A 17750-nucleotide genomic window follows, 5' to 3' on the forward strand; every position below is an offset into this window, starting at 1 on the left:
CAAATATAAAAATAAGTTGTAGCCAGCTATGGTGGCTTTATACTTGTAATTTCTGCATTGAGGAAGCTGAGGTACCTCAGTGGGTAAAGGTGCCTGCTGCCAAGCCTGACGACCTGGTTTTGGCTTTGGTATTACACAGTGGAAGGACAACAGATTCTACAGGTTGTCCTCTGATCGTCACATGTGCATTGTGGCCCACACACACAAAGTAAAATAAATGCATTTAAAAAGAAAACATAAAAATAGCTTGTAAAGGAAAATTATTTTGTTCTAGGAATCTAAGTAATATTGCAAACAAGTAGTAGTTTGATGCATTTTTGAGGAAACAGGCTCTTCATTCAGGCATTAGGCCTTTAGGAAGGTACTAAGACAAGTATTTAGATTTTACAAATTGTGAGTTAACTCTTGCAGCAAAATGAAGACGTTTGATTTGTTGTTTGTTGCCCTAACAGTGCAAAATATTATCTTGTAGGTACCAATATTTGGCTCAGATTCATCCTGCCTTGAGCAGAATGAGGAAATGTGTACCAGATTAAATAGTGAGGTTCATTTACTGTTTCGTTGGGTTTTTGATGGCCATGACGCAACAACATAGGTGTGTAGTTTGTTTGCGAAGAGTGAATACCACCAGCCTAAGAGCCTCACTCCAGCTGGCACCGCTTACTGCTGAGCAGCTGGATGGAGAGGATGAGGCGATGCTCACAGGGCCTGTGCCATCTGAGGTTATTACCATGGACTTCTTAGCCTCAGTGTGTGTACTTAGGGCCGTAAGCTAGAATCTGTCACATTCCCAAGTTAACCAGATTAGCTGCCAAATAGTAAGATTCTAGATGTCAATTTATGTTTCCTAATTTAAACTTACAGCCAAGATGTCTGCTATTTAAAAAATAAAACAATCCACTCCCAAACAGTCCTTATGTATAACACAATCCATGTTATTTTCATAATTTTTCCTTTTATCCTTAGAAAATTTTGTAAGGAAGGTGGGATATCACTGGCTTTCTGTTTCAGAGATGAAACCTCCATCCTATGGATGAAAGATTTTTGTTTTATTCCTAACATAATGGAACTATAGTGATCTTTAGGTAGTCTGAGGAGAAGCAGGAGGGAACTAGATTATTTGGAGTCAGGTATTCCTAACACATTATTCCTTCACTGGAACAGTTTTGGTGCTTCTAAGCAGAAAGCTCTAGAAGGAAGATGCAGCACATGTTACAGGCCTCATCAGTCTTGAGTGTGTACTTCCAAATTAAGAGTGGCATGCATCATAGAAAACTATGGATACTTGTCACCAACTTGGAAAGCTGTTGAGTAGGAGGAGCCTCCACCAGCCTGGGAAAACATTTTCCATCTTTTAAAAATGCATTGTGGGCTATAGACAGTGTGATTTTCTGAAATGATTTTATTTTCTGTGCATGTGTTCTCCAAATGTCACCGTTCTGTAATATTTGGAGTTACTACTAATACTCTGGGAAGAGGTGTACTGTACAAAAGTTTGTAACATACAAAACTATTGTATGGCTGAAGTCTTAGTGAACCAAAGAGGGAACATACTAATATCAGAATTTTACACCTCCTATTCCCTCATCTTTATTGATCATTAATGATAAATGCAAAAGCAAATTAAGAAAGTATTTAAAACAAGCAGAGTCACGTCAATCAGTGTTTGAAACATCATAGTAATACTTCTTTATTCTGGTCATACAAATCAAGCAACAATTTGATTTAAAAAATGTCACAAAAGAGATGGTACAAGCCCAGGAACAAACAGTAATTTGAGCAGGTCTGTGAGGATAAGAAGGGAAACTGTTACATTTAAGGACTCACTAGAATAGGGGTTTCTGCACCCACCATCCTCAGTGTTCAAGACAGTTGCAGGTTTCCTGAGCCCCATGGCTCGGCAGATGCCTACCTCACAGAGTCTGTGCAGATGATCAGAGGCTTCTTGCAAGTTTTGTGATTTGGAGTCTGTGCAGCATTTATTCTTTGGAATAAAAAATAATATATCTAAAAAATTTTAATTGTGTTATGTTTCTATTTCTTTGTTTACTTTAAACTTTACAACTCTTAAAGACCACTGACTGACATATAACATGGCTTTTAAAATACTTTGCATGTTCATGTTAATATTTTACTCTTTACTAGTCTGTACATTGTTGTACATATACATTCCTTTATAGAGATATGTCCAAAATAATATATGCTTTATTGTAATTTATTTACTCAGTGTTATTTAAGCTGCAGCTCAACTCAGTATAACAAATTAATGTAATTTTTTTTATACATTTGTACATTGTACATTGACCAATTTAGGAGATGAACATTATCCATCAGCTGGATCCAGAAAGTTTAGGTACAGTGTGAGCACAGGAGAGACCTTTGACTTTAGAGATTGAGCAGGGGTTGAGAACACTGCTGTCCTTCTAGAGGACCCAGATTCCATTCCTAACATCCACATATCCCACACAACTCTCTGTAACTCAAGCCCCAGGGTATCTGATGCCCTCTTCTGGCCTGGAAATAAAAAAAGTAGAAGGTGCCTCCTAGAGACTTTTGTAATGTAGTAGTGTCTGTCATTTCTTTCCAACGTATGGCTACTCCATAGCCATCATATGCTTTCTTGAATGGAAAAAAAAAAGGGTTATTCATTATCTGAATCATCTTTCTGTTTGGTTTTTTGAGACGAGGTCTGTCTCAAACCCAGGATGGCTTTGACCTCACCTGCCAAATCCTCCTTTCCCAAGTGCTGTTGTTAAAAGCATGCACCACCACACCTGGCTTGAAATATCTCTTTTTGATAAGAACATTCAAAATCCTTTCCAGTTATCTGGTAAAACATAATCATTTTTCTTTGTGATAGAGTGAATGATCTTGTTACTTTCAGTCTCAATCTAATAACTGCTTTACAGTGGGTCTCTTAATCACGCCATCCAGTATCACATCACATTTCAGGTTAACTTTGCTTGGATATTTTAGTTTTCTGTCTAGTTTCTTTATAAACATTTTTTTTTTAATGTGTGGTGGGGGAGGCGTGTGTGAAGGTCATAGGACAACTTGAGAGAATTCTCTCCTTCCTCCTGGTGAGCCCTGGGGATCAAATGCAAGCTGTCAGGCTTGACAGCAAGTGCTGTCACCTGCTGAACCACCTGGCTGGCTTTGTGTTTGCTTTGGGACAGTCTCATGTATCATAGGCTGACCTTGAACTACCCAAGTGAACAAGATAACAGTGTCCTCTCTTCCTGCCTTTGCTGTCTGGGTGCTGAGATTACAAGTATCTACACCATGTCTACTTTAAGGAATGCTGGGATTGGACATAGGGCTTCCTGCGTGTTAGGTAAGCATACTGACAGCAAAGCTATATCCACAGACCTTGTTAGGTATACTGTTTTTATACCATAGTGCTCCCAGAGGTCAGGGGGCAGACTTAAGGAGTTGGTTCTGTCCTACCAAGTGAGTTCCAGGGATTGAACTCAGGTCATCAAGCTTGGCAGCAAGTGCCCTTATGTGTACACCATCTTGACAGCCCTGTCCCCCAACCCCCTTTTAAGACAGGGTCTTGATACATAGTCCTGGCTGGCCTTGATTTTACAGAGAAATTTGCCCCTGCCCCTGCCCTCAGTGCTAGAATCAAAGGCATGTGTCACAACATCTGGCCTCTATTTAGATATTTAAAATTTTTAAAACATGGTTTTTTCCTTAAAAAACTTAAATTATTTAATCTGGCAATCTGTTAAACGTGTTTTCTTCTTTAAAAAACTTAAATTATTTAATCTGGCAATCTGTTAATCCTGGATACAAAAGTTTAAAGTAACCTCAGTGCCTCTTTTTCTGTTTGGTTGTTGAGACAGGGTTTCACAATGGAGCCCTATAAGCTAAGTAGACCAGGCTGGTCTTAGTCTTGTGGTAACCTTTCTGGGATTGTAGGTTGAACCACTGTGCCCAGTTCTTAAACAGAATCTCTTTAGAACTGGCTTTGGCTGACCACTGATTCCTCAAGCTAACACAAATCCTTGCATTCAAGTTTTGCTGACCCGGTTTCAGTTTGTTCGTCTATCCAGAAAAGTCTCCTCTTCTGGCTAACTCAACCTTGAGAACAGTCTAGTCTTCAAAATTAAGCCTTTTAAGACAACTGTTGATGCATACGCAGCATCAAACATATTACAAGATCTTGTGTATAATTTACCCAGTTTCATCCAGTGATAGCGCCTTCTGAAGCTACAGTACAGTACAGTAATTGGCATTAGCAATTAGTATTGTAGTAAGAACCAAGATACTGATTCCATTACAGTCAACACTTCTGTAGAAGAGTTTTGTCACCATGAAGATTCTTCATGTAACTCCTTTTTGCTCACACTTTTCCTGCCTCCCCGGTAATCATCTTAACTGCAGAAAACCACCAATATGTTCTCCTACAATTTTGCCATTTTCAAGTATGTTATAATAGTCAGGCATAATGGTAGACCCCTTTAGTCCTAGCACTCAGGAGACAGGCAAGTAGATTTCTGAGTTCAATGCCAACCAGGTCTACAAAGTGAGACCCAGTTTTGGAGGATAGCGGAGGATTGTTACTTACACACACATACACACACACTAAATATATAAGGAAAACAAGGTAGAGAGTAGATTTATCAGGCCTACAACTTCTTTATTACTTATCTCGTGGCCTCCTTTTGTATATTTAAATTGTATGTTGGATAACACATTTTCTGACTTTGCATCCCTATGTGTGCAGTAGCACCCCTTGTCCTACCCCAGCTCTGAACCCTGAATGTACTCCAGACCCCTCCCACTTTGCCAACCAGTAGTCCACAAACCTGGAATTGGTTCTTAGACATTAAGGCTTACCAGCATCAGATCAGTAAGCTTTTGAGGCCTGCCAGCAGGGGCCTAAACCATGCCCTGGCATTAATACTGGCTTCAAGCAGTCACTCCTTAACTGTATGCATATCTGGGTTACCAGCCACTGTCATCCTTATCTGCGTCTTGATAGGTCTTACATCCCTAAATGAAAGTAGGTGTGCCAACCACATTCCTTCTAGTTCAGGTTTGATGGACGTAGAGGCAAGAAAATCATTGCAAGTTTGAGGCTAGTCTGGGCTACAGAGTGAGACCTTGCCTCAAAATACAAACTAATTACCTGCCAAAGTCCTTTACAGTGCAGGCTTTATTCTTTGAGACTACAATGTCTCTTCCCCATCCCCACTTTGAGACAGGATCTTTAGTCCTTCCTGGCCTCAAGCTCAGCATGTAGGTTAGTTCGATGGCACTGAATTGCTGACTCTATTTCCGATGGGATTATAGGTAAGTACCGTCACATTTACCTTTTTCAGAGAATTCTTTTTAGAAGATATATGGCATAAGGTAGGAAAAGATTAAGGGATATATGTAAGAAAAAATTATTGTATGTTACATGCACACCACTGTGCACTTGTGGAGGTAAAAGGACAAATTCCAGCAGTCATTTCTTTGTCTCCTACTATATCTTTCTTGTTCCAAAAAATGTTTTATCTAAGGCCACCGACATCAAATAATTTGGACTTTAATTAGCTTATTTACTATGCTTGCAATCAAACCCAGGGCCTTGCGGATACCAAGTAAGGACTACATCCCCAAACCAGTTAGTTAAAAAATACAATTTAGCCAGTGGTGGTGGTGCATGCCGTTAATCCCAGCACTCATAAGGCAGAGTTCCAGAAAGCCAATGCTAAACAGAGAAACCCTGCCTCAAAAAAACAAAAATTTTCAGGGAGAAAAATAGAAAATCAGAAAAACAGTACCCTTTGACAGCTGCATCCCTGAAAGAATAGGGCTGATGGTAAGCTTTACAAATGTGGCTTTTAGCAGAGGTAGTATACTTGGCCTTCTTGTAAATTACTAACACCAAATTGTCAGTTAAAAGAGCCTGAGTAGGGGCTGGAGAGATGGCTTAAGAGGTGAAGAGCATTCGGTGCTCTTCCAAAGGTCCTGAGTTCAATTCCCAGCAACCACACGGTGGCTCTATAACCATCTACCATGAGATGTGGTGCCCTCTTCTGGCGGGAAGGCACACATGCCGGCAGAACATTGTATAAATAAGTAAATACATCTTTTTTAAAAAAGAAAAAAAATGATGTTTTTGTTTTTAAAGAGTCCTGAGTATCTATCAATGGCCAGTATAAAAAGATAGACTGACCTTTTTCCTTTCCCTTACTTTTAGTGGTATAGTGCTGGAGATCAAAGCCAAAGCCTGTTTGGTTAGGCAAGTATTCTTTCTACCTTGGAGCATAAGCCAACATCTGACATCTAACAACTTTGGTTTATGCCTTATGGTTTGGAGTGCATGCTAGGGTCATTTGGCAGACAAGATGGCAGTTAAAACCAAAGTGGCCACTGTCAGTTGTGCTGGATCCTTAAAATATAACATTATCATGTGTGTTTATATATAAAACGTACACTAATTTTCTGGGTCTTCAAGCCTATTTGTGAATCCCACATAAAGTTTTTCTCTTTATCGTAGTACTACAGCTGTTTTGTTTGTGTTTACATTGAAAAGTCTGGTCTAACAAGCCTGAAGGTTGTATCAAAAATACCCTAGAGACTGAAGATGGTTCAGTCACCAGAGTGCTTACTGCTCTCGCATAGGATTCAGCTTCCTAGCACCTACACAGCGAGTCCCAGTGGTCTGTCACTCACTCCAAGGGATCTGATGCTTTCCTCTGGCCTCCTTGGGGTCCTGCATTCAAGTGCACACACACATAAACTCATGAGTGCGCGCACACACACACAAACACCATCATTGGGGTACTTTACCAATATGTCTGGGCTCTGTTAACAGCCTGCTTGTTGCTGTATTCTCACATGGGGGAGAAAGATTGCTCCTGGGCCTTACCAGGGCCCTGATATCTTTCAAGAGGGCTCCACCCCATGGTCTAAATTACCTTCCATTCTCCTCTACCTACAAAAGATGATAGGCTTCAATGTGTGATTCTGGGGGAGGCACAGCTCACAGCAGTTTCGTAGAAATTCGGATGGATCATTTTTTCTCTTGTAAGTTATTATAAGACATCCTTATATGTCTACAACAGCTGACAAAAACATGCCTTGTTAATAAAGTGTACTTCAAGTACAATATTTTGGTTTGTTTTCGTTTCGGTTTTTTGAGACAAGGTTTTGTTTTGTAGACCAGGCTGGCCTCGAACTTAGATTCGTCTGCCTCTGCGCATGAGTGCAGGGATTAATGGTGTGTGCCACCTTGCCTGGCTTAACAACTTTATACCTGTAAAACCTTTCTGAGACAGTGTCTCAATATGTAGAGTGGCTGTAACTTGACAATCCCCTTCCTTTATAAGGATGCTATCTCACTACTGATTAAAATTTAGCATCTTTCCTCCTTCCCTCCCTCCCTCCCTCTGTCCCTGTGTAATAGCCCTGGCTGTCCTGGACTCACATAATTACTCGGAAAGCAAGTCCACGTACGTTGAAGTAAATGAGCTAGGAAATGATGGCATGTAGGTTCAAGAATCAAAAGTGCTGTAGAGATGGCAAACATAAATGGATCCCTAAGGGAAGCAGTATTTAAGGCTAGAGAAGTTCATAGGGGAGCCTGCACTCCAGACTCAAAACTAGAAGGTCAAAGATGTAAAACTTCTCTCCAGCATGAAAAATCGCTGCGGCAGATCGCAATTTTCAGCACAGACACGACACGAAAGAAAACGTTCAGTAGTGCGTTTGCTTTAACTTAGAAGAAACGGAATGTGCATTTGTCCTCGTTGTCTAAAAGACGGCCACCTGGATGCTGTACACGGATCACAGGTTCGTAAAAATATGAGCTATTTCCCACGTTTCCTTTAGGTTTCTCCACCCTACAGGCAGCAGAAAGCGACGGACAAACGAACCACCTTCACCTCAAGACCCACTGGCTTCCCAAACATACACGCTATCTTCTAGCCAAAGCACGGAGGACCCACCCACTTCCGCACTGCTGACCACGCCCCAGGGACACGCCTAGCCTCAGCCAATGGTCAGCTTCCCTGGGAACGTTACCTTCGGCTAATCAGAGACGGCGAGCGAAGTCCTCGCGAGAGGTGAGGTTGAAGCTGCCTCCGCCATCTTGAAGATGGGAGACGGGCGACAGCTGTGGTCTTTCTGCTAAAGCAAACACCACCACGGACAGAGCAATCACCCCCCCGCCCCCCACGGTGAGGTAATCGTCACCGTAACTGCTGACCGAAGCCACGGAAAAGCGGCGAGCGTGTCAAAGCCAAGCGCAGCGACACCGACCGCCCCTTCACCTGCCTCCCAGGCAGAAGGGAAGTGTGGAGGGCCAGAAGGATGGTGCAGTCCTGTTCCGCCTACGGCTGCAAGAACCGGTACGATAAGGACAAGCCCGTCTCCTTCCACAAGTAGGTAACTGGCGGCGCTCCGCGGACGGGGCGAGGGGCGCGCGGGCGGGCGGAGGCGGAGCCCGGCGCGTGTCCGCGCGAGACCTGGGGAAGGCGGGGCGGCCGGCGGGCTCGGGCCGCGGACGGGGCCGGGCGGCGGGGGCGGGGATCCATGGCTGCGCGTCCTCAGCGCGCGGCGCCTCCGTTGGCTGGGCTCGGCTGAGGCTGCGGCCGCGCCTGCCCTCCCTTGCACGGTTTCCGGCGTGCGAGCGACGCCTAGAGGCCTCTCGCAGCCCTCCGGATTTCGTCACGAGCCGCCGAGCTGTGGAAATGGTCCCCAGGGATGAACTAGGAATAGAAACAATTTAGGATGAAGACGGTTTTCAGACCTTGCTCCTGTTGCTACAAGGAGGCGCGACAACTCTGTCAACTTCTGACCATGATGCCAGGGAGGATGTTTAGACCTAGTTTCAAAGAACCAGCCTAATTTAAGGATCTCTTGAGTTTTAGAGGAAGCTCTTGATACTGCCGGGATGAACACTAGTCCTTCCACACACAATAATAATGAAGACGATAATACACACTTTATTCAGTTGCCATAGTAAAGGTTAGTGGGTGCTAATGCCAGCCTTTTCTATAGCTATCAGTGCTAGTTCATGCAGTAGGTACCGCAAACAATAATCCCAGGGTGAAAAAAATACACTCTTGGAAGTAGAGGAGCGGAACGGTTAACGTTACTGATGGTAGTTGTTAGCAATGATAACGGCCCACAAAATGTGACATTTTTAAGTAGCCAATTTCGTTGTTACAAGTTTTATGTTTTTGAAAGAATTTCCTGTCTGTATGCGGATGATAGCTGAGAAATCAGATCCACTGGTAAATTATGGACCATAACAAAACGACTACAGAAGCAAATTTCAAAATGTGATTTCGGGTTTGGTTTTTTTTTTTTTTTGAGGGGGCTACTGTTTGTGTTTATTAAGGGATGTTTGGTAGAAAGTGAGGTTAATGGGCTGATGGTTTGTTTCTCTCTAGGAAGTGTTGGGGGCTGGGCTGGTGCTATGTATTTTAATGCTAATTACTGGCCCATCAAGATCTGGTTCTTGCTGGGACAAGCAAGGGCCTTCCTCCCCCTCATTTAAAGTTGATTGGTTAATAAAAAAAATGCTGAAGCTTGGGATTTGGCAGAAGAGAAAGGGGTGGAGTTTTGAGGCCAGATGTCGGGGCTAGGGAAGGTGAAGGAGACGGGGAGAGTGGACAGATAACAGAGAAGATAACGAAAGCACCCGGGACCTTGGCTGGGAGGAAGGGAGGAAGACAAACTGTAGTGGGACAATAGATTAGTTACTATGTTCGCCTCTGTGCTTAAATTGAATGAGTCCTAGTTTCAGTGTGTGGTTATTTGGCGAAACTATTGACTAATGAATAAATAAGGTTTTACTAAATATAACAATATTAATTATTAATATTAACAGAAGAGTGTAGAATATATCCTAACACTACTTCCTGGCTGATTGAAATTCATGCATCCTTGGCGTGTAGGAATAGATCCGGAAATGGGGTCAGGAGTGTGCATTGCACTGGCCACCTCCCTTCCCCGCGCTTCTATTAAGATGGCAGGGGGACTTTTAAAATATGGAGACTAGTTAAAGGTGCTGGATATTGAAAAATAAAAGAAGGGCTAATGTGCTGCTTCTTTTTTTTTTTTTTTTTAATTATCTAAAAGAACAGTAAATGGCAAAGACGCTGACAGAGTTCAGAACGTATGCGTCTAGGCTAGGAGACTAGACACTAAGATTTATAAGAAGTTGCCGCTGTGCTTTGTACATCTTTCTAGGAATACTTTCCCCCCCTAGCTTGTATATAGTGGCAGTGGGGAAAGCCTGCTGCGCAGAGAGAAGCACTAGAAGCACTAACGTGAAGATTGGTTAGGTCTTCATGAACGAAGCAGGGTCAGGGTCTGGTACACCTGATGTGGTGCGGTAGTTATGGCCCCCGGTACACCTGATGGTGTGATGCAGTAGTTAAGGCTGGTACACCTGATGGTGTGATGCAGTAGTTAAGGCTGGTACACCTGATGATGTGGTGCAGTAGTTATGGCTGGTACACCTGATGGTGTGATGCAGTAGTTAAGGCTGGTACACCTGATGGTGTGGTGCAGTGGTTATGGCTGGTACACCTGATGGTGTGGTGCAGTGGTTATGGCTGGTACACCTGATGGTGTGGTGCAGTAGTTATGGAACATAGATTGAGACATTCTTCTTCAGCCTTTTCTAATCCCTCCAGTGTACCACAAAGTCTTTGATAAAGAAAAACACAGTGACAATATATATATAAAGATTACAGACATATGTACAATTTTGTGTTTCTGTAAAACACAAAAGTGCTAGAAAAATGAGTAGAATTGTATGGCACATGCTATTTTACCCGAACTGCCAAGTGTCTTCATTATGAAAAGGTAAACCTTCATGCAGGAGCTAATCTGCAGTTGGATTCTCCTTAGCATGGCCTAAGATGGTTCTTTAATGAGCAGGAGAGTGTGGGTACTTTTTTTTTTTAATACAGTAAAGTAATGAATTGTATCTTCCCAGGTTTCCCCTTACGCGCCCCAGTCTTTGTAAACAGTGGGAGGCGGCTGTTAGAAGGAAAAACTTCAAGCCCACGAAGTACAGCAGCATCTGCTCGGAGCACTTCACCCCAGACTGCTTTAAGAGGGAGTGCAACAACAAGCTGCTCAAGGAGAACGCCGTGCCCACTATATTCCTCTGTGTTGAGCCGCACGACAAGGTAAACCTGGGTCTTTCCTCCCCTCCCATCCCTGTCGTGAGAGAGGGTCTTAAACAGGCCAGGCTGCCCTGAGCTTGCTCTATAGCTAAGGCTGAATGGGGTTCCTGAGCCTCCTGCCTCTGCCTTCCAGATCCTAGGGTCATCAGCACTGGCTGTGTGCTATTTTAATTTGTGGGACTAGTATGTTTATGGTGGAAATTTTGGGAAAATCAGGGAAGGGTTAAGAAAATCCATCATTTGACAGGAACCACTTGTTGGGGCTTAGTGGGTAAGAGTTTGTATTGCAACCAGGTGTGGTGGAGCACTCGGGAGCACTCAGGTGGATCTGTTGAGTAACGAGGCCATCCTGGTCTACAGAGTGAGTTCCAGGACAGCCAGGGCTACATAGGGAGACCCTGTCTAAAAAAAAGAGTGTGTATTGCTCTTGCGGCCGACCTGAATTCTATTCTTAACTCGTCAGGTAGGTCCCAGTTCTGTAACTCTAGTTCTGGTCACCTCACTGTCCCCACCCTGCCTCCAAGACAGACAAAGACACACACACGCCCATGATTGAAAATAAAATTTTAAAATAATAAAATACACTTTTTAAAAACATGGAATTCTATGTATTAAATATCTCACACTAAATAGCCCAGGCTAGTTTTGTAAGTTAAAGATAGTTCTATGTTTTCATTTATATGTTGATAAGTTTTGTTGACTGTTTATTTTCAAGTTATTTTTCTTGTTTTAGGTGTTTAGTATTTACTGCTATCTAACTAAAACATCTTTTCTGTTTCACAAATCTCACTTTAATATCAAATAGAAATGTTGAATTAGGACTGAAAATGCCCTGCATGGTGGCACACAGGTTTGAGGCTAGTTTGGTAAACATTATACTTTTCTAGGCCAACCTGGATGATACTGTGAGGACCCCTCCCCTAATACCCAAACCTAAAAGCTAACAAAAATCACCTCAAACTGATGCCAGGCATGGCTGTATATTGCTTGTAATCCTAGTGCTTGGAGGTAAAGGTAGGAGGAGCGCAAGTGCTGGACCAGCCTACCTAGGCTGCATAGCAAGACCCTGTAATTAAAATCTATAAACAAGTCAAAACCTAGTGCTGAAATTGTTAGGCCTGGAAGATGTGGTTTTAGTCAGAGAGAGCTTTGCCTAAAAGTCCTGGTGCCATGGGAGGACTGCAAAACCCACCCTCAAGATATGTTTTCTCATATTGGAATATTTCTGTACCATCAAGTGACAAAAAAAGTCTAATGCTGAAACTGCAGGTGTTTTGGCTGAAACTGCAGGTGTTTTGGCTGAAACTGCAGGTGTTTTGGCTGTCCGTCACTAAGCTCATGTGTGTGTGCATTGCTGTTTTAGAAGGAAGATCTGGAATCCCAAGAACAGCTTCCCTCTCCTCCTTCACCCCCTGCGTCCCAGGTCGATGCTGCCATTGGCCTGCTGATGCCCCCTCTCCAGACCCCCGACAACCTCTCAGTGTTCTGTGACCACAATTACACTGTGGAGGATACCATGCACCAGAGGAAGAGGATCCTGCAGCTGGAGCAGCAGGTTGAAAAGCTCAGGAAGAAGCTCAAGACCGCGCAGCAGCGGTGCCGAAGGCAGGAGAGACAGCTGGAAAAGCTGAAGGAGGTTGTGCACTTTCAGAGAGAGAAAGACGACGCGTCAGAAAGGGGCTATGTGATCCTGCCACATGACTACTTCGAAATTGTTGAAGTACCAGCCTGAAAAAGATGAATCGGTGGCACAAGACTGCATACCCCCTTTACCCTGCGCACAGGAGTTCGTTTGAAAAGCTAGCACTAATTACTTGTATAAAAAGAAACAATATTTTTTTAAAATAAATTAGATATATACTGTAAAATTGTAATTTTTTTGTTTGTAATTTCAGAGTTTTTACATTTTAACAAAATATTAAAAAAAAATCTTTAGACTGCCAATATAATGTGTATTGGTTTCAAGGTGGACTGTTTTTCATTTGAGTATTTATAGAAATAATGTAAAAACAAAAAGTAAAGAGGATAATGGTGCAGAAAAGATGATTTAAGTTTAAAAATTAGCATTAAAGGCCTTTATTGAGATAACTTATTATAATTTAAATCAGAAGTTGAGATCATAGGACACAGCCTCTCAGCATATAGAGATGTATGTACACATTTGTATTTATAGTCAGAGCTTCAGTTATTTTTCTCAATCACTTGTCAAACATGAACTGTCAAGTTAATATTTGAGGGAAACAATATTTTGCTGTCTTCAAGTCAATCCAAGTTAATAGAGTAGATTTTTACAAGTAGGTCTGTATAGTCCCTAGCTTTATAAAATTAGAAATGTGAATATTGGGCACTGGCTGGCGAGATGGCTCGGAGGGTGAAGATGCCTGTCATGCAAGCCCGGCGACCTGAGTCTAACCCCTGGGACCCAGGGAAAGGTGGAAGGAGAGAACCAGCTCCTCGACGTTGTCTTCGGTCCCCCACTTGTGCAGTAGTGTGTGTGCACACTTTTTAAAACGATGAAAATTGGAGTCTGGTTCCTAATGGGCTCTCATCACCCCCTAGCCAAAGGCATCTCATTCCACAGCTGTAGTTAAACCTGCATTCGGACCTCTGACAAATTATCTCAGTAGTTTCATTTGTATAACTGTTTGATTTTGGTCAAGATGTTGCATTAAAAACTATTTTTCACCCTTCAGTTAGAAATTATATCCAATTTACTTCAAGTGGCTTAAGTTCAGAAGTAACCTGTTGTGTCTCGAGTGCTGAGACTTAAATATTGTGGTTTGTGTTCACACTGTGGATTGTGTTCTGAGAAAGCTTATATATATTTGAAATGAAAATATGTTCTGAGTAGACAAATGGCTGATAAAAGAATTCTCTATTTAGGTTTAGAAGAACCATATTTTCTATTTCAGAGTACACTGTAGCTGAGGAGTAGCAGACCTTTAAAGACAGTATTAAAGATATGCTATTCAATTATCTTGTGGCTCTGCCTTTCCTTTCTGACTGACTGCCATGCTGAGAAGAGGTAACACTTTTTTTTTTCTTTTTTGTTTTTGAGATAGGGTTTCTCTGTGCAGCCCTTGGCTGGCCTAGACTCACTTTGTAGATAGACCAGGTTGGCTGAGAACTGACAGAAATCTGCTTGCCTCTGCTTCCCAAGAGCTGGGATTTAAGACGTGTGCCACCAAGCCTGGTGCCCTATTATTAATTTTTAAAATATTTATATGGTTGGACAAAGTGTTCTTATTAGTAGTCATAAGTTCTTAGAAGAACACTTACAGGGCCTGGAGAGATGGCTCAGCAATTAAGAGCACTGGCTGTTCTTCCAGAGATCCTGATTTCAATTCCCAGCATCCACATGGTGGCTCACAGCCATCTATAGTGAGATCTGGTGCCCTTTTCTGGGCTGCAGGTGTACATGCAGACAGCATTCATATACATTAAATAGATCGTTCAAAACAAAACAAAACAAAAACCCTAACCATTTACAGGGCGGTGGTGACACACACCTTTAATTCCAGCACTTGAGAGGCAGAGGCAGGTGGATCTCTGAGGCCAGCCTGATCCACCGAGCGAGTTCCAGCACAGGAGAGCTGCACAGAGAAACCCTGTCTTTAAAAACCAAAGAAACAACAACAAAAAACCCAAGCTACTTATGGAACAGTTAACAGTTAAAACTCTGAAGCCCTATTCCCAGCAACCGCATGGCGCTCACAGTCTCCTGTAACTGGGTCCTGTAGATCAGATGCCCTTTTCTGACCTCAGAGCAGCTTGGATCTCAAACTCAGAGATCTGTCTGCCTCTGCCTCCAAGTGCTGGGATTAGAGACATTTGCAATTACGCCTTCGTGTCTTGACCAAGCTCCTTTGTTTTTGAGACACAGTTTGGCGTTGTATTTCTGGCTGGCTTTGAATTATGGACCCAGGGCTGTCATTGGACTCTTAAGCCATCCTGTCACAACCCCCCAAATCCTGGGGCTACTGTTGGGGTGATGTTTTTGTGCACTTTATAAAGATTGTCTTCGTATTATTCAAATGCTGGTTTCTGTACCTGCAGAGAGCTGACTACAGACAAGCAGGACTTTGGTATTGGTATGTTGTTTTAAATGACAAAATCCCAATCTTTGATTTTATTGGCAGAGAAAGCATCCAGCTGAACTTCCTACTCAGCTGGCATCCCAGAAGGAAAAAGCAAAAAAAAGCCCAAAGCCCATAAGTTTTTCCGCCATGCTGTCTTAAACACTCCTTTCTGTTTAATCAGTCCCTGCCAGCTGATTTGCTCTACCTCTCGATCTAGGATTAACTTTATTCACTCTTGTTCACAGAAAGCTTTTGGATTAAAGGTGTGTGCTAGAACTGAGTCACTCCACAATTCTGAGCAGGTTTTTACAGTTCGCAATCTTGGGTTTGCAATGGGATCAAATAAATATCCTGCAACATTGTTATTCTTTGGGTGAATCTTATTTTGTAAACATTCCGCCAACACTTTCTGATTGGCTGAACTGCCAATTAGCAGAAGGCAGAGGCGCGAAAGAATCAGAGGCGGAAAAGATCTGTCGGCCAGACATGAAGTTGGAACCCCATGAACCAACAGTGACGGAATGCAGATTGATAGAAATGGGTTAAGAGCTAGTTGGGGAGCAAGCCTAAGCTAAGGCCAAGCTTTCGTAATAAGACTCTGTGTCATTATCTGGGGAGCACACCCCGACAGAGACCCAAAGGACAGATGGCCAGGAGCCGGACAGGCTGCTGCAGGGGCCAGCTACAACAGCTGGGGTCAGCCTGTTTCTTCAGGAGGCTGCATGTGCAGGCTCTGCTGGGTGGTGACGCCTGCTCCTCCGGCCTGCATCCCCACGCCTGTTTTCCTCGGACTGAAATAGAGTAAGTATCCCGTTCTGTTCTTGAGACTCCCGTGGGCCATGCCTGTTGTCTGCCTTGTTTCTGCCCCACCAAGGCCTGCGCGGTCCAGTTTTCCGATTACACCGACACCAGCTAAGGGACTGGCGGCTGGTGTTCCTTTCCAGGTTCATGTTGGTTGTGTTGTTTTCTGGGCTGTGTAGCCTTTCGATGACAGGAACTTAGGCCAAGACTGTATGTGATAAATTATTATTATTATTATTATTATTATTATTATTATTATTATTATTATTATTATTATTGGTTTTTCGAGACAGGGTCTCTCTGTGTTAGCCTTGGCTGTCCTGGATCCGCTTTGTAGACCACGCTGGCCTCGAACTCACAGTGATCCGCCTGCCTCTGCCTCCCGAGTGCTGGAATTAAAGGCGTGCCCCACAACTCCCGGCAAATGTGACAAATTATAATGGCAGCCCTCTTTAAAAATGGAAATACGTTCCTGGCTTTACTGTGCTTGGCTCCTATCTAGACTGATAAACGTAATACGCACTTACAGATTATGTATTTAAGACAAAAGGAGTTAAAGGGAATATTAGCATTAACAGGGCTTCCCTGTTGAGTTTCGCTGGATGTCACTAACATCAATGTGATGAGCTTCTGCCATGCGTCTGCCTCATCTATGAATTTGCCACAGCTGCTCATTCTATACGAAAAGCACAGTTATGGTAGATGACTCCTTGTGTTACGTGAAGACTGTCTTGCGTTTTCTATAGGGTTTACCCAAGAACATATAAAGCCCCGTGGTGTAGCAATGTGTACAACATAGGTAATGTAAATCCATTAACTTATCCTCTGTCTGTTGTTTGGATTCAGCTTCCTTTTATTAAAGTTAACATTTTTATTAAAGTTATGCACAGTACTATCATCTAAGCCAAACAACTGCCATCTTCATAAGTCTTCATAAGACAAGCTGTGTCAGCTGGGCACAGTGCCACGCACCTGAGTATTAATTAGTGGACGAATTAGACTAACTCTGATCCCCACTTTTGGAAGTGCTAGATGTTAGAATTTGAGCAAGGGAGGAACTGGCAGCCTATTGGAGTCAGCAAAGAAGACAAGGCCTGGATGTTTTCATTTATGGTCCCCTGCTGCCCTCTGCTGGCTGTTGCTGGAACTACCCAGGAACACAGCTCTGCTGGATAAAAGGGAAGCATTGGCTGGAATTCTGCGGCACTGTCAGGCTCACCTGCTCTGCACATGTGCACACGGTTTTGATTAATGACTCACAAGAGTTTTCACTAGGGCACATAGTGACCACATTGAAACTTGCTTACAGTTAGAAAAATAAAAGATAAACACACTTGTTATAATTTTCACAAATGACATTTTGGGGGCTGGAGAAATGGCTCAGAGGTTGACCACACTGGCTGTTCTTCCAAAGATTCTGAGTTCAAGTCCCAGCAACCACATGGTGGCTCATAACCATCTATAATGAGATCTGGTGCCTTCTTCTGGTGTGCTGGCTCACGTGGGCAGAATGCTGTATAAATAATCAATAAATCTTATTTTAAAATGACATTTAGTATGACCCAAGAATATAAGAATTAAGATGCAAGATTTTTTTTGTTGTTTGTTTCTTTTTTTTTTCGAGACAGGGTTTCTCTGTGTAGCCTTGGCTGTTCTGGACTCACTTTGTAGACCAGGCTGGCCTGGTGATCTGCCTGCCTTTGCCTCCAAGTGCTGGGACTAAAGG

At 42.9% G+C, this 17750-nt stretch overlaps 1 protein-coding gene across 1 annotated transcript; it reads left to right on the forward strand.

The window, feature by feature from the left end:
• The first annotated feature begins 8041 nt into the window (after positions 1-8041).
• THAP1 (THAP domain containing 1) lies at positions 8042-14120 on the forward strand. The gene is made up of 3 exons (XM_084758648.1): positions 8042-8381; positions 10952-11147; positions 12508-14120. The coding sequence occupies exons 1-3, from the start codon at positions 8311-8313 to the stop codon at positions 12874-12876; spliced, it is 636 nt and encodes a 211-aa protein (XP_084614774.1). The 5' UTR covers positions 8042-8310; the 3' UTR covers positions 12877-14120.
• Positions 14121-17750: the final 3630 nt, after the last annotated feature.

The sequence above is a fragment of the Acomys minous genome, assembly GCF_964271855.1.
Source record: "Acomys minous genome assembly, chromosome: 15".
Lineage (NCBI taxonomy): Eukaryota > Metazoa > Chordata > Mammalia > Rodentia > Muridae > Acomys > Acomys minous.

Bases quoted from the DNA above. Each gene is read 5' to 3' on its own strand.
- THAP1 (XM_084758648.1), top strand. From the start codon at position 8,311: ATGGTGCAGTCCTGTTCCGCCTACGGCTGCAAGAACCGGTACGATAAG. The intron at 8,382-10,951 runs GTAGGTAACTGG...GTATCTTCCCAG, and splicing joins AAGCCCGTCTCCTTCCACAA to GTTTCCCCTTACGCGCCCCA. The intron at 11,148-12,507 runs GTAAACCTGGGT...TTGCTGTTTTAG, and splicing joins GTGTTGAGCCGCACGACAAG to AAGGAAGATCTGGAATCCCA.